Raw genomic sequence first — 15,811 nt, 5'->3', positions numbered from 1 at the left:
TCCAGGATATCAGTTTTTGGACAGTGCTTGTGGAACTTAAAGCTTTTACAGTTTAACATCTGCTCCAAAGGACTGCACTTCAAAAAGTAGAGCATTTCCCTTTATAACTGAAGTTTGGTGTTACATTTCAGCATTTCTCTAGTTATGGAGCAGACTATGAACTTTTGCCTTTCTAGCTAAGATTCAGGAGAACACCTACTAAATAAGCCACACAGACACCTGAACTTAAGTTTGTCATAACTTGTCTGACAAGAAAACTTTTACTTAGGTTATTAAATTAGTGTTACTACATAGGTCAAACCACAATATAACCATGGTCACAGGGTGTTTCACGGGCACTGGAACTGATTTCAGGACCTGGAGTAACACTTCTGCCTTCCAAAATGAGACAATTCAGCAAAAACTGTGACAGGTGGCAACTATACCTGAACTATAAACTTTTTTGCAAAACTTACTGACTGAAATCCTGGCTCCACTCAAGTAAACAAATTCCATACACTTACCCTGTTTATGCTGAGGAAGTCACAAATGTTTTGTGGTACTATATGAATAAGTAGTAAATTGAAGTTGTGACAGTTGAGCAGGAATATTAGACACAATGGCAATGACTGGATTCAGGTGTCTGTTTAACAGATTACACCCTTTAAATCCAATACAGCTTTAGTTTTATAAATGATTTCATACAGAGTCAGACACTAGTGTATTCTGCATAAACACACTGCCGAAGTCAACCAAACTGGTGTGCTTGTGTAGTCACAAAAAAAATCCTTCGTTGAGAGCATTCATACTTTTGTATCGGGACACACAAAAATGTGGGGTAAGAGCAGATATTGTGTGAGCCTTAACCTTGAATTCCTTTGTTTTGTTAGATACCTTTTCTGCCATCTTAATATACCATTTGCATGTTTTTATATGGGAAGAAAACAAAGAAGAATTATAATAATAAAGGACTCTTTGCCATCAAAGTGTAAAGAAATCTAGTTATTTGACCAATAAAGAACATACTTTAGTGATTTGTAATAGAAGAATGAAATGAACCTCATTATGTCTCAAGAGGTCTGCAATTTGATCTTCACAAAAGGTAGCCTGCCAATTTAATTGAGGTAGGAGTTATTTAATTTTTATATACAGGTATAGTTTCAATAAAACTATATATCCCTATAATACTGCAATGGCAGATGTCTCTCGATTATTAGAGGTGGGCTCTAGGGAATTTATACAATGGATCTTGAAATCTGTAAGCAGCTGTTTGTAGAGGGTGGAACATTGTAACACACACACATGTTCCTTAAGTGCAGTAATGTTTTGTTATTTTACTGCAGGTGTATTACAGAGATGAAATTTAATAACTTATTGTATACAATACCAATAAAAACTGAAAGATTCCATGCCCTGATGTTCATGAAGAAAATACAAATTAGAAGCAGATAGCTCTGTTCACATATAGACACACACAGTGTTTTGTTGCCACAACTCACTGATGAAGTGTTGTCATTTCTATTACTTTATTGTTTAGTATGAACAGGAGTTCAGTCCATCAAAACCAAACCAAACAAACAAAACAAAACAATAGCAACTCACAAGATGCTGCAAACACCTCCTGACCAATTCAGGGGAAAGAAAAGGCATTGGAATGCATGGACAAGATTCAGGCATGCATTTGTGGGGTCTTTGGATGCATGAAGCCCCTGTGTAATGGTATCAGAGATAACGTTCTAATAATAGACAGAATAATTCTTTAGTGACTTAAAACAGAAATCTGCTTTACAATATGCATCTGTCTAAATCTCACACGGGAGGGCAAACTAAAGAAAACACTCTTAAAAGTAGGCATCACATAAAAAATTCCCCTATGGCCTCCCTCCTCCTATGTTAATGGTTCCTTACAAATTATTAGAAATGTTGAAACAATTACATAAGTCACAGTGGAAAAGAGAAGTCTCAGTACTTACACTTGAAGAAACAGGCAAATAGCATTGCTACTTCATTTCCTCGTCCGCATGAGAACACTGCTTATTATGCAAGAATTTGCACACTCATTGGATACAAAGGCATAGGGGGTCAAACCGCTGGGCTGAATTACTCTATATGTGTTTAACACTAAAAATTTCCCACAAATATGCACTTCACTTCTAGAATATTTGCTTTAAAGAGTGCTAGCAATATTTTGGTATTTTTATAAGCACATTCCATACATTTACTGTTATGCTGAGGATGCAACAATTTTATTTTTTATTTAAAAGGCTGTGTTGGGTCTATTTGGTAAAACGCTAGGAGGGATGCAAACACACTGTCATAGAACTCTGTTGCACAGGAATGACCTAAAGGGCCAAAGAGAGCTTGCAATGGATGTATTTATGAGGCCACTGTGGAGGAGAAAACATGTTTTTCCCTTCCCACACACAGTCATATGCACAATAGAGGAGAGCAGTGTCTTTGTGCACCTCCACACAAGTCCAGTTTCAGAAGCCTTGTCAGTGAGGATCAGATCCCCTATGCAGGTAATATAGAGGAAATTCAAAAGAAGCTTCCTGCTGTCCAGCTCCCACACTATGCAATCAGTAGGGAAATACATATTTGCTAGCTACTCAGCCTCCAAAATGGACTGAATATACAATCTTGTGGTGGTGAGGAAATGAGATCTGGAGAAGTTGGGACAGTGATTTGGGGGTACAGTGTTCATGGTAGCGGAGATTCAGGTAGCAAAAGTTTTATGTAGTTCCCAATGTGATATGGTCTCATCGATGTGAGAAGACACTATTTCATCCTCTGCATCTGTCCCCTTATCTTTTGCATATCTCAAAAGCAAAGTGCAGGGAGTGGAGGGGGATAAGGAAAGTAGGGCCAGCTGAGGCAACCAGCATAGCAGGGGGAGGAGTTGGGAAAACAAGGCAGACCTGGGAAGTTGGAGACAGCCTGAGGGCAAAAATGAATCTGGAAAAGGCTGGGGAGGGCAGGAGGTGAGTGAACCTCCTGCACTGCCCCTGCTTCCACATCAGCCTCCCCACAATCTGTCTGCCCTGATTTTAGACTCCACCTGTTCTGTCCCTTTCAGTTTCTACTCTGCTCTGCTTTGCACCGGGTTCTCTACCCTGCATCCATTACCACCCAAACCTCTCCCTTCTATCCTTGCCTGCACTCACTCCTCTGCCCCATCTTCACCTCCTGTCAGTGAGATACAACAGGCGGCAAAAGGAGTGGACTTTCAGCCGTACATAGTTTCCTCTCCTTCCTACCTTCCCGCACCACCTGGAAGTCCACTCTAGCTATCATGAGCATTATGAGCTATTCAATAAAGTGGAGAACAAGTTCTGACTTGCTGCTTGGCAACTGGAAAAAATTGGGGGGCAGGAGGGGAGGGAGGGCACAGGTCCATGTAACAGCCTCACAGGGAGCATTCCATGGCTTCAGGCACAGGAGAATTGCCCCACCAACAGTCAGAGATTTCTGGAAGGTTCTGGACTGTGTGGATTTCTGCAGGCAAATCCCAAGTGTGGGGACCTGTACTGACAGATCAAAGCAAAATTGTATGCGCGGAGAAAGACGGAGTCTGTGCATAGGGACAAAGGCCTGAGAACAGGGGAGGGAACTAAAAAAGGCTGCTTGCATCTCACTTTTCAGGACTTCCGCATTTGCTACTTTTTGATCAGGATTCTGGTGCTGATTTCAAGTGCTACTAATGTAATCATCTTGGTGAAGCTGGAATGTCTCAACAAGCAGAAAGTTTAGGTGTTGTAGGCCTGTCCTTTGGTACTCAGAAAAACAGTAAAAAGGAAGAAGCTGTTTTATGGTGAAACGCTTCCAATAATGTTCATTTGTACTGACCCTGAAGGAGAGGTCATTTCTGTTCACCTTCATGCCCTGTCAGACTTACCATTTATAAACTTTTTTCTCTGCCACAAAATCTTGCAACAAGCTGAAGCTTGGCAGATATGTTCTCATTTTGGATTCAATTTAGTTATAATTAGTTTGAAACTTTTAAGTTAGAGGAGAATAAAAAGGAGAAATAGGCTAATTTGGCATTTTATCTTGTATTCCAACTATACAAAATTTTACCAGAACCCGTTTCAGTTCTCAGAGGTGGGTGAGTCTCCAATGGCTTCACTGAGCATTTCATAAACATCAAAGAGAGCAGCACATTCAAGGCCAGAATTTGCCATCCTCTTTTCCCCAAAGAGCTAGTAATTACAACATGTCACCTTTGGATTGTTTTATTTTTAATTAAAAGTGTTAAAAACTGAATATCGGCGACTGTGCATCTGCTAAAAGACAGCCCTAAATTTTCAAAGCACTGTGACTTCCATTAATGCCTGTAGGAGTCATGCTGCTACAATCCATATGCTACTTCAGAAATTTAGGAGGTAATTCTGAAAATACCAGACTGTTTTTACATTAGTGCTTTAACTGCTCTTTCTTCATTCATGATTTTTTATTAACTTTTGCTTATCACATCTCAGTGGCTCCAGACTATTCACAAATCACCACTGACATAAACGTAATAGTCAGTCACATCAACTATCAGCTGATTAATGGATCCATACTACTGTACACAGCATACGATACTATGAGTCTAATGATAATATTTTGCACATCCACAGGACCTTCCATCGAAGGATCTCAGTGTTTTGTAAATATTGTTGAATTAAGAAAACATCCCATCCTCAACTGACAGATGGGAAGCTGAGGCACAAAATGATTAAATGATTCATCTATGGTCATACAGTAAATTGGTGGCAGCCACAAACAGAACCCAGATATCCTGATTCATAGGCCCACTAGAACACGCTTCTGTTTCCTCTGGAGACATATCAGTGTCAGCACAGTGAAGTGAAGCCCTCTTACTAGAGCTGTTGACAAAACAAACTATTTTTAAGATTTGATTCTACGTCTCAATCATTTCACATAACTCTTTTATACCTGCAGCTGTTTAAACTGAGATTATGAAGAGCTGATTTAGACTAAACACTTTGGGTCAGGAACCACGTGTATTGTTCTACTTTGTATGAAACATTAGCCGAAAAACAAGAAGCATTACTGTTAGACAAATAAATTCTATAACCTCTCCTTATACCAACATACTAAAAATCCCCATTTGATGGAAATGGTAAGCAGGACAGTATTAAGACAATGGATGTTTCAGTGGAGCTGGGATTCCAAGAAAAGTGTCTTGGTCGCTATCATGCTAGTTTCATAGATTTTTCATCTTTAATGGAACTGAATGATTCCCATAAGGGACCTGCTGTTTCTGTTCCCATTGTAGTCAATGGAAGTTTTGCTTTGTCTTCAATGGCAGCAGGAGTAGGTCCCAGTCTTTGACATTAAAATCTCCTTGAGGTAAATAGGGTACTGTGTGGTAGAGTTTACATCTCACTAATGTCAATTAGGTGAAGGAATGGAGAGTCCAGGCCTTTGCTGCGGATGTTAAGGTGGAGAAAGTTTTCTTTAAGACAAAATTAATAGGATAGCAAGTCTAATGTTGCTATCCTACTTGGTCCAGGAACTCGCCTATACAGAACTCTAGATATGAATCGTAAGTCAACACAAATCTGCACACTCCTCTTAGGTTTAGCAAGAAGGGGTGTGTGATGGTACCAGTCACTCAGGATTTGGTGATAAACCCAAGCTTTAGCATGTGCTGTACTGTGTGTGCTATTACTCCCAAACTGTCTCTGGTATTCAGGTTTTACCTTAGATGTGAAGGGACAGTAAATGACATCTTCCCAATAAGAACAAAAACACATCCCTGAAAGCTTCCAGTAGGTTTCTAGATTGCTCCTAGTCCTTAACTTTTGATACTTTAATGGTTCCTGATAGTTCTTGTCATAAACATACAGCTAAGGGTAACATAAAATCTCTCCTTTACCTGTAAAGGGTTAAGAAGCTCAAGTAACCTGGTTGGCACCTGACCAAAAGGACCAATGAGGGGAGAAGATACTTTCAAATCTGTGGGGGAAAGTTTTTTATTTTGTGTTCCTTTGTGTTCTCTCCAGGTCAGTGAGGAATCAGGGCAGGGCAAATACATTTTCCAAAGCCATACCTGAACTAAAGGCCTCTAAGATTACAAATTGTAAGTAATAGGAAGGAAATGCATTAGATTATCTTTTGTTTTAGCTTGTGAATTTTCCCTGTGCTAAGAGGGAGGTTTATCCCTGTTTTTGTATCTCTAAAGTTTTGCCTAGAGGGGAAATCTGGGTCCCCACATTTTTACACTAGAGTTTAGTGTGGAGAGGGAACCCTAACAGTTCTGTTATCTGAAAGCCTAAATCTAATGGTCTATCCTTAAGATTAACCAACTGTCATTCTTGTACCTGACAGGATTCTATCAGAGGGTAGATATTTTTCTCCTTCCTGTTTGAGCACTGGAGATTTACTTTACCTGCTCTCCTTATCACCTTGCATGACCTCTATCCATGTTTGGAATTCCCATACTTGGCCTGATTCTTGTAATGTTTTTTCCCCATATTTGTTGAGCTCAGGTCAAATTCTTACAAGTGAGAAACCTAAGGAACAGTGGGTACTACAAAAGACTAGCATGGTAACAATCTAGCTGAATCCTTTTTGTATTCAGTCTCTACACATTTCCAGAACATCGTCTTAAGGTTGCAGTTAAACTAATTAACAAGGATGGAACTGATGTTCATGTTAATTTAACTCCAAGTAAGCCCGATTGGTCCCACGATCCATTAGGACTTCAGTTAATAACCCCATTCAGTGAATATAGGGATTGCAGCACAACTCTTCATACAGGGTATTAAGGAAGACTGAGACATGACACAACTTTTTTTGGTATTGTGTCTTTCTAGAGCCCTAAAATATTTCTCACATTACTATAAGTACTGTGAGATAGAGCTCAATAATAACAGAGTGTAAGAGAAATTAAAAAGTATAATCAAAGAAAAAATGTACCTTTTCAGATGAGAGTTGAAATGATACAGAGAGTTAGTGAGAAGGAAAGAAACAGGAAGGTAATTCTAGGTGGCTAGGGCTGTGAAGAAGACTCTTGCACCAAGAGTGGTAAGACAATATGGACAGAGAAAGCACGTGATCAGATCACCAGGTCTAAGTATGAAGGGATTTTAAAAGAAGAAGGACTATATTGAACTGGATCCTAAAATGAATATAGAACTAACAGTTATGGAATTGAGATAATGATGGAATTACAAGTTTTACCCTAAAATTTTCTGCATTTATCTACATTTGTGAGAACTTCAATAATTCTGTAATTTATTTCAAATACATTAAGGCTCAGATTTTTTTTTTCTATAGTAGTGTCCATAATCAAATAGGTATTTGCAGGTAAGTGTATAAATATGCGTATATGTTCATGGTTGGATTGGTAAACATGTATGAGGAGGAATCCCTATTCTTTCTGTCTGCTCTGTGTAGTATTTAAAATGTTATAGTTTTTCTTTAAACAAGGAAAAAAGTATTCCCTAATTATCCCTTTCCAATTTAGTATACACTATTTTGTACATAAAGCATTGAAAAACTCAACCAATTTGAATGATGATTTCACAAGTGAAGAGGCCTCTTACTCAGCAGAGGAAATCTTGATGGCTGTAAGGAATCATGCCAATTCCTATCAGTAAGAAAAGAAGCAGGGACAAGCAAGACTATTGTCTCATTGGCCAACAAAAGGGGCCCCCACTGAAAATAGCCTGTTCAATCACCATCTGCAAAAGGGAGGCATGCTGTCAGCCTCCTTCTCCCCAAAATTCTAATGACCTCTGCCTTGGCCCTCCGAAACCAGATACCTCGGAACAGACCTTCTACAGGAATTGAAAGCTTTACACTAGACATAGCACTGAGAGGCTCCTTGCCCAAGCTATCTGCACTGAACATTTGCACTCACATTCCAAAGATATTTCCGTTGCACTGGAATGGCTGCAAATTTCTTTCCTGTGGAATTCTTTCCAAATAAACTGGGATGAACTGCGCTTTATAACATGTGCAGTACTCAGTCCCTGACCCAGCCACAGTTGGTCTCATCTCAACAAATCTTTAGCTGCGGAACTGGATGGAGTTGATGGCATATCTGAGTATGCAGGAGAGTCAAAACTTGAAATAGCTAACAGATGTAGGGATGGGAGTGGAATGTCAGCTTTACAAGATATACTAAAGATATGTGTGTGCACTTTGAAGGCAGAATTCTATTTAATTACTGGGGCTGCTTACCTTTTTCTATGCTAAATTAAACATGTTTCTCTTTAATTTAAAATATTTTGTTTCCTGTATTATTAAAGAATTATTAAAGAACATGGCCATATGAAGGGAGCAAGTATTCCCTTTTCCATTAGGGAAATAATATGCTTTTTGTGTGTGTGGCAGAATTAAAAAAGTAGAAAGCTTTGAATTTTAAAAAAGGTTATTAACTTCTTTCAATACTTTTCCAAAGTAAGAAACCAGCGCACTTATAAAAAGGAAAGGAAGCTTAGCACTGTTCAGAAAACAAAATGAATTTAAACATGTGATTAATACTGCTACTGAAATTAAAACGAAAGCATCTTTTTAAAAAATCAATTGTCTTGAAACAAAGCTTAGACTTTTGGCTATTGATAGTATTTTTAGACTCAGACTCTCTCTGGAGAGTTAAAAATATGCAAATGCAGAGTGCACACAGGCACAAACACACACATGCTATACCTTTGTATTACATTGGCATTTTATTATTTAATTAAACTACTCTTATTTTTCTAGCTCACGCATGCTTCCCTTGAGACGGCTTTGCTGTTAGCCTGCTGGCCTTGACTTCCAGCCAAAAACAATTCAGAAACAAAAAGGGACAACAAATCATATTTTCACAGACATTTTTATCCCTCAGTACAACCCTGTTTTCACACAACATCATACAGACTCTGTGAAAACTATAATTTATTGCAATAGCCATCCAAAACCAGGGTTTGACACATGCTCTGCAGTGTGTTTCCACTTTTATAATGTCTTAAATTGTGCCATTAGGAAGGAACTGTTATGCTGAAACAGTACAACATTGTTTCAAAGGACAGTAATCAATAGTTGAAAATGGCCTAAGAGATACTAGTAGGTTGACTTAAATACTAATAGAAACCAGTAACTGTATCTCCACTAAAACAGCTCAGACAGAAGTTGTATTACACACATTTGCAGATAAAGATTATTTTTGAGAAATATCTGTTTGCAAACAGCTTCGTGTATCATGGAGACAAGCTCTAAAACAGATAATCAACTTTACAGAACAAAGCTAATTTATCAGGCTATTTATCACTACCTTTCCACTGCACAGATTACCACTTACCTGGTGGCAACCCTGTAAATTTGAGTCTCTTCCATATGATGAATATGACCCCCTTTCAGTTTTACCTGTCAATAAAAAATAAATAGGTGTGTAAATGTCACAAAATGTATATATCTTCTCTAGATATTTCATATGAAATTAACCTACATATCCATATCAGTGTTTACATAAGTAAAACAGGCACTTCTGACCACATACTGTATGTAGGCAACAGAAAGGGATTAACACTTTATTCTGAGTGTGATTACGTGGAAATAAGCTTCCTATTCTTAGTCATACTGCTCCACACACATTGTAAAACTGTAATTTAAAGGGATTCTACCATTTCTTTGTAGAAACAAATAGACTTCTCACCCCTGCATCAGTGGTACCCTCTTTTTTTGTTCCCCATCTCTCACTCACAAGCTGAACAACTTTTTTTTTTTTATTTACACAGCAGGCAGGCTACCTATCTTGTGACCCCCACATAGTAATTCCCATTGATTACACTGACACTCACTGGTGAGGGCAGACCTAATCAATCATAGGCTCTCCAGATGGCAAACTTAACAAAGAAACTGTTCAGGATTCTGTTTTTTACTCTCTTTCCCAAGAGTAAATTCCCTCATGATCAACGTGATGATGGAATTTACACCTGGGAAACAGAAATTTGGTTGGAAAGTTGCCATTCTCCACCAAAGTTCCAACTGCACCAGCAGTGCTGGGACTTGAACAGAGGCCCAGTGACTGCCAAGCCTCTATGCCAATCCTAAGTACCTAATTTTTTTTCAGTGGGCCTTTAAAACACAGATCCAATAGCCGAGCTACAGCACTGGCTACAGGTATGACATATTTAAAAGTAAAATAAAGATCCTTTATAAACTGGAAGACTGGTCTTGAACAAAATTGATCAGGACAGAGACAGTTGCTGCAGAACACTTAAGTTGTAGCTGGATATCACTAAACAATGTCCAAGTGGAACAAAGAACAATCAGGAAGGTTGATACAAAACATACTAGCATAAAGGGCCCGTGAGTTGGTGAGGATAATGACGGGGGGATGGTAGGATGATTATCAGACAAAATGTACAAGAATAAATCAAAGATCACTAAGGGCATTGTTGATAATTCTGAAGCTCTTATTACAGATAGGAACATATAAAATGTCACATACAATACTTGCTACTAGGGGCCAGATGTTACACATGCAACTTATATCAATGTCAACAACACCTGGGAACCCAGATCTAAGGTTTGGATTGTTTCCCAATCAAACGCATAATAAATTGTAATAACTGGCTATACACACTATATTACCAATTCAAAGTGAATCATTTATTTAGTATCACTACCAAGGACACATTCATTACAAAATAGTTTCCTGACAAAAATGTTACTTTATTTGGAAACATTATGCTATAGTAATAACAAACATACCCATTGATCAAGTAAAGCTTGTAGTTTTGTCAGAATTTTGTGTTGGGGAACAAAAGAACAAGTGGATTAAGAAGACAAAATTGTGTTTCTTGAAGACAAGTGTTGAATGGCAGTCTAAAATATTACTAAATCTCATTTTCAGTCAATTGAACAAGACATAATTTAGCAGTTTTTCTAGTATGATCTGATTTTTATAGAGATAATACCTATGTTGTGTCAGATTATTACACAGAAAATTTATGCAGTACGTTTTAATGGTTCTTAAAATTATCCTATACATACTTTATCCCATTTTGTCAGCTGTTTTTATTTTAATATATAAAGCTACTATATCTCTTGAGAAATATTATTGATGAGGACTGGCCTGTAAGAGACATTTGGGATAAAGTAATCATACCCTATTCTTTCTTTAGTCCCTGGAGTGAAAAATAAAAGCATAAAAATGTTGCATAAAAATTTAAGAATTTTTGTGGCTAGTTTTTTAAATAAATTCATTATTTCACAAAAATTAACCAACAATATGCAGAATTTGTTTGCATATATTTAGTAACTTCCAAAACGACTTCTGTTTGGTAATAAAAAAGGGGCAAAACATCTATTTTGTTATCCCTCACAAATTCAGTGCAGAGGAAGCCTAAAAAACAAAAAACAAAAACAAAAAAAAACCCCACACAATACTGAAATGACAATCAAATTCTAATCTTGAATCCTGGAGCTAGTACCGAGAAAACATCTTGCCGATATGTGTCTGGAGTTATGTGTGTTACTTCACATCGCCCCAATAGGGCTACTTGTTTTAAAGTCAGAAAGTCAGTACAAACAAAAAATGCTAAGGACTGAAAAGGAATGATGGTGTGTGTGTGAGTGTGAGAGTGTGTGTGTGTATGTACAAGCTAAGTACAAGCCACAATACAAGAAACTCTGAAAGCAATTCTCATTTGTTGCATGGGTATCAGTCGTCGTCTTTACTATCATATCAGATACAAGCTGCCTCATTTTAATTTCAGTTGTTAAAAAATATTTATCCAGATATAAAAATAAACCCACTGCAAATTACAAGTTGTCAGGGTTAAAAATCTACTTCTATTTGTGTGGGGGAGGATAAGAGAACAGCATAGACATGAATCATTCTCAGTAATTTGAGTGTTTCCATGACATCAATGGGCACTCGTCCAGGACTCTGTCGAAGTCTGTGAGGTACCAAAGCAGCACAGCAGCCAGCAGGAGATTGACTTTTTTTTTTTTTTGTTAAGGATTATGCTCCTTGTAAAGATTTCATCTGTAGCATCCACTTTTACCACCAAACAGATAGCTTTGGAGATCATGAGTGAAAACATTTCATTCTGATAGTGTAAGCCCTTAACTTTATTACATCTTTTTTTTGTTGTTGTTCCCAAATACAACTAGAAATCTGCTTCTCTATTAAGAACAAAACCACAATTTTTGAGAAAATCAAAAAACCATTTAAATATATATATATATATACACACACACACATTCACGATCAATTGTAATTATGAAATTAACATTTTTTTTTGTAATGACACTTCATTTTGTAGGAAAAATATCTTTTGTATAAACTGTCCATTTAAAATTAGCTACAGTCTTGATGTTGATTTTCTGCTTAAAATTCACTGGCACATTTGTTTCAGATAATAAAATTTGCAAGAGTGCTGATAATATGTTAGAGTAGGCTCTTAAAGTAACTATTTGTGCTCACAAATACAAAAGCTTCTCCTGAATTTCTCTATTTACTGTACGCTACGTATCGTTTTTAGTCACCCTAACACAACAGTGTGTGGTGTGTTTTTTCTAACTAAGGTTTGTAAAAGCTAAAGATTATTTTTAAAAAAAAATGTTTTAAAAGAGTGTCTACAGTGATGTAGAAACCCGACGCATTCACTGCGGAATTTTCGAGACAACCCTCTAGTACTAGAATGCGGCAGCCGCTGCGGATATTTTTTGGCACAAAGACAATGGTGGCAGTGCCAAGCCCCATGGCTAAAACTACTCAAAAGAGGCATAAGGGTAGCATTAATCGCTCAAGTCTTTTACTGCATGGAGTACTGATGTCCATAATTTAAAAACTAAAAGTACCCGTTAGTAATATTTGCTGTTAAGCAAAGGGGGTGGGGGGCTTGAAATACAGACCAAGAAAAAATCTTGTCAGACATTTGATTAATTTTTATACCTAGAGGACCAAATGTTAAAATGTGCCAACTGTTTCTAGCACCGAGCACATGTAACAAAAGATATATCCTTATGTGGCTTTATGTTCTGACAATTGAATCAAAGCTTCATAAATGTAGCTGACCTACAACAGAGTGTTAAATAACTTTGATGCATGCCGTGTCCTTAAAATAATGTATAGAAAGCATCTTTATTATTAACAGAAGTAATTTAAAAAAAATCTTTTCAATTAATTGACACAATGTATGCCAATCAAACTAACTATAAACAAAGAATGAAGAACATGCAGCTCCTCTTTTCTGACAAAAACATTGAATCTGCAGTTTTATACTCTATAAACACTCCCAAGAAACAAAAATATTGCTTATCTAAACTGAACTAAATGATTGCTTAAACTACACTTGCTAGCATTTTAGTTTTACTGTAAGAAAGACAGCAGCATAGGATTAACAATCAATCAATAAAGAAGCCACTTGCCTCTCCATGGTGCACTTTGAAAAATTAATCAAATTAAGTAGAAAATTTAAGCAACTTCCAAAGCATAAATGCAAGTCATCTAATTCTCCACTATATTTTCCTTTGCCCTGAGAGATAGGGCACCTTGTCTTTGGCATGCAGAATAAGGAGACATGAGGCAACTCTTTCCATCTGCTAAGGAAAAAGGAAGTACAGCTATTGTTATAGATGATTGAAGTTCAATGTTTATGTTGATTTCATGTCTGACAGATTTTTCTAGAGATGAGCTAAAGCAGTAAAATTGAGATCCAGATTTCCAACACTCTGAGATTTCATATTTAGATTCTGGTTTTGCTTCAGTCCATGAAAAAGAGAAGGCCAGTTAAAAAATGTGATTTGAGTTGAGTTGGAATTTGAACAGCTCAGAATTTAGGGCTATTCAGATCTCAGGTTTTGGTTCAGATCCACTTCTTATTTCATCATGATGTATTTTCTCACATTTTTTGGAATCTGATGTTTGTCTCCTCTTCCTGTATTCTGCATTCACCAGCCACAGAAGAAAGGGTGTCTCAAGAGCATCTCAAGAATGGGCTGATTGGTCCACCCAAGGAGAATGACAAATTAAGGAGAGGGAAAAATCACCAAGCATGATACATGTCAAACCTAAAGTATATTTTGGAGAAAGTTATGAGCAACTCAAGAGGGGTTTGGAATGGAAAACTTTTTTCTCAAGTTTACATATAGTTTCATATTTAGTCAATATACAATGCACAATGTTATTAATATGTTATTAATATACAAATAATAAGGTTTAATTTACAGCATTATTAGGATCATGTGATTTTTGGCCTGACTCTATATTCCCCACATACTTCTATACTTCCCTGATGTCTGTTGGAGTTTTGGTGCACAGGAAATGCAGGACTGGCCCTTATATAGATAGACACCAAGAATCATTTAACTCACCACTAATGTGTAGCCACCACTGGGCTGGAATGCAGCACCTACTGGACAGCACAAGCAACACTGCACAACAGTTCACAATAGCAGTGTTTCCATCTGTCAGGATTTTCATTTTGATTATTAGAGATTATAAATTAAAATTACTCAAATTTTCAATCAGACTAAATTTAAAATACAAGTTCTTAGCCTTAACATCTTTTCCTGTAAGAAAGCAAAAACAGAACAACTCCACCCTTCATTATATGCTGGGGACTTGGGGGGGGGGATTCAACCAGCCCCTTTCACGTTTGAACAGTTGCTATTACTTTTGTGCAACAGCTACTTTTCATACTGTTTTGGCTTTCTTATCATGCTGCTCATTATATTTTGGAATGGTGGAAAGGGTGCAGTGCATTGCAGGAGTCGAGGAGCCAGAACAGGTGTGCATATTGTGTATATTGGAGACTAGTCCTGTGCAGGGAGAGAGGGCAGAGTAGGTAGACTTGCTGCCAAACAGATTCAATAGCCATTGTCCACCATGGAGCAAGTGCAGAAGGACCCAAGAGGCTACTGAGCTTTAACAATATCTGTAGCTCAGCTCTATTAGAGTACGTCTGAACTGCTGCTGTGAGTGAGCCTCCCAGCCTGGATAGACAGACTACTGCTAGCTCAGCTAAACCTAGTGGGCTAAAAATAGCAGTACAGATGTTGCAGCTTGGGCCATAGCTTGGGCTACCCACCCAAGCCCAGCCCCCAGAAACCAGGTGGGCTTGAGAGCCCAAGACATTGCCTGAGCATCTACAAGGCTATTTTTAGCATGTTTGCCTGAGTCTAGCTAGCTGAGTATGTCTACACAGGCTGACAGGCTCCCTGCTGCAGCATAGACATGCCACAGTGTTCTGAAGCAGAGGTAAAATTCTTCTTCCTTCTGCCTGCACACAGACATCCAACCCAGTTAGTCTGGCTGGGCACAGGATTTGGGGCTATCTATGGTTCTCTCATACTTTTATGTCAAGAAAGCATAATGCATAATATCCCTTTTATTTCAATGGGGTTTTGCATAGCATGATTTACACTACAATCGTATCCAATGGTAATGGAAGTATCATGTCAATGAGCTATTTCATTCTTTGTATTACATGTGAATTACTGACAACAAGAAAAATCCTGCAGATTTTAAGCTAAATTTGTGCAATACAAACAACGATATGTGACGCTGAATCAGATCTAAAGAACGGCCCACAAAAAGTGAAGTAGTAATTCCAATAATTGTAATGGCATCAAACCCAGTTAAAATGTGCCAGAGATGTTTACATGATATTAGTGGGAGAACATTTTGTTTTCTTTTGTTTTAAATGAAAGAGGCTTTTTGCACTTACATTGACATGCAACAAACAGTAGTGGTTCCTAGAGACTTACGATGCCAATGCAATTGGAGATTATATATTTTTTAAATAGTACCATCAAAATATAAAGGAAATTAAATTCTAAAAACCTACACTAAAATAACATTAATATACTGACAAACAACCTA

The 15,811-nt window shown here is 37.5% G+C and overlaps 1 protein-coding gene across 1 annotated transcript in view; it reads right to left on the bottom strand.

Moving 5' to 3' along the window:
- Positions 1–15,811, bottom strand: part of TCF4 (transcription factor 4) — a 326,213-nt gene that overhangs the window by 149,603 nt on the left and 160,799 nt on the right. Inside the window, 1 exon segment of the mRNA XM_030566724.1 lies at positions 9,275–9,339. Coding sequence (XP_030422584.1) covers positions 9,275–9,339 — 65 coding nt within the window.

The sequence above is a fragment of the Gopherus evgoodei genome, chromosome 6, assembly GCF_007399415.2.
Source record: "Gopherus evgoodei ecotype Sinaloan lineage chromosome 6, rGopEvg1_v1.p, whole genome shotgun sequence".
In the NCBI taxonomy this organism is placed as follows: domain Eukaryota; kingdom Metazoa; phylum Chordata; order Testudines; family Testudinidae; genus Gopherus; species Gopherus evgoodei.
The sequence above is the reverse complement of the archived record's forward strand: the minus strand, read 5'-3'. Positions and strand labels throughout refer to the sequence as shown.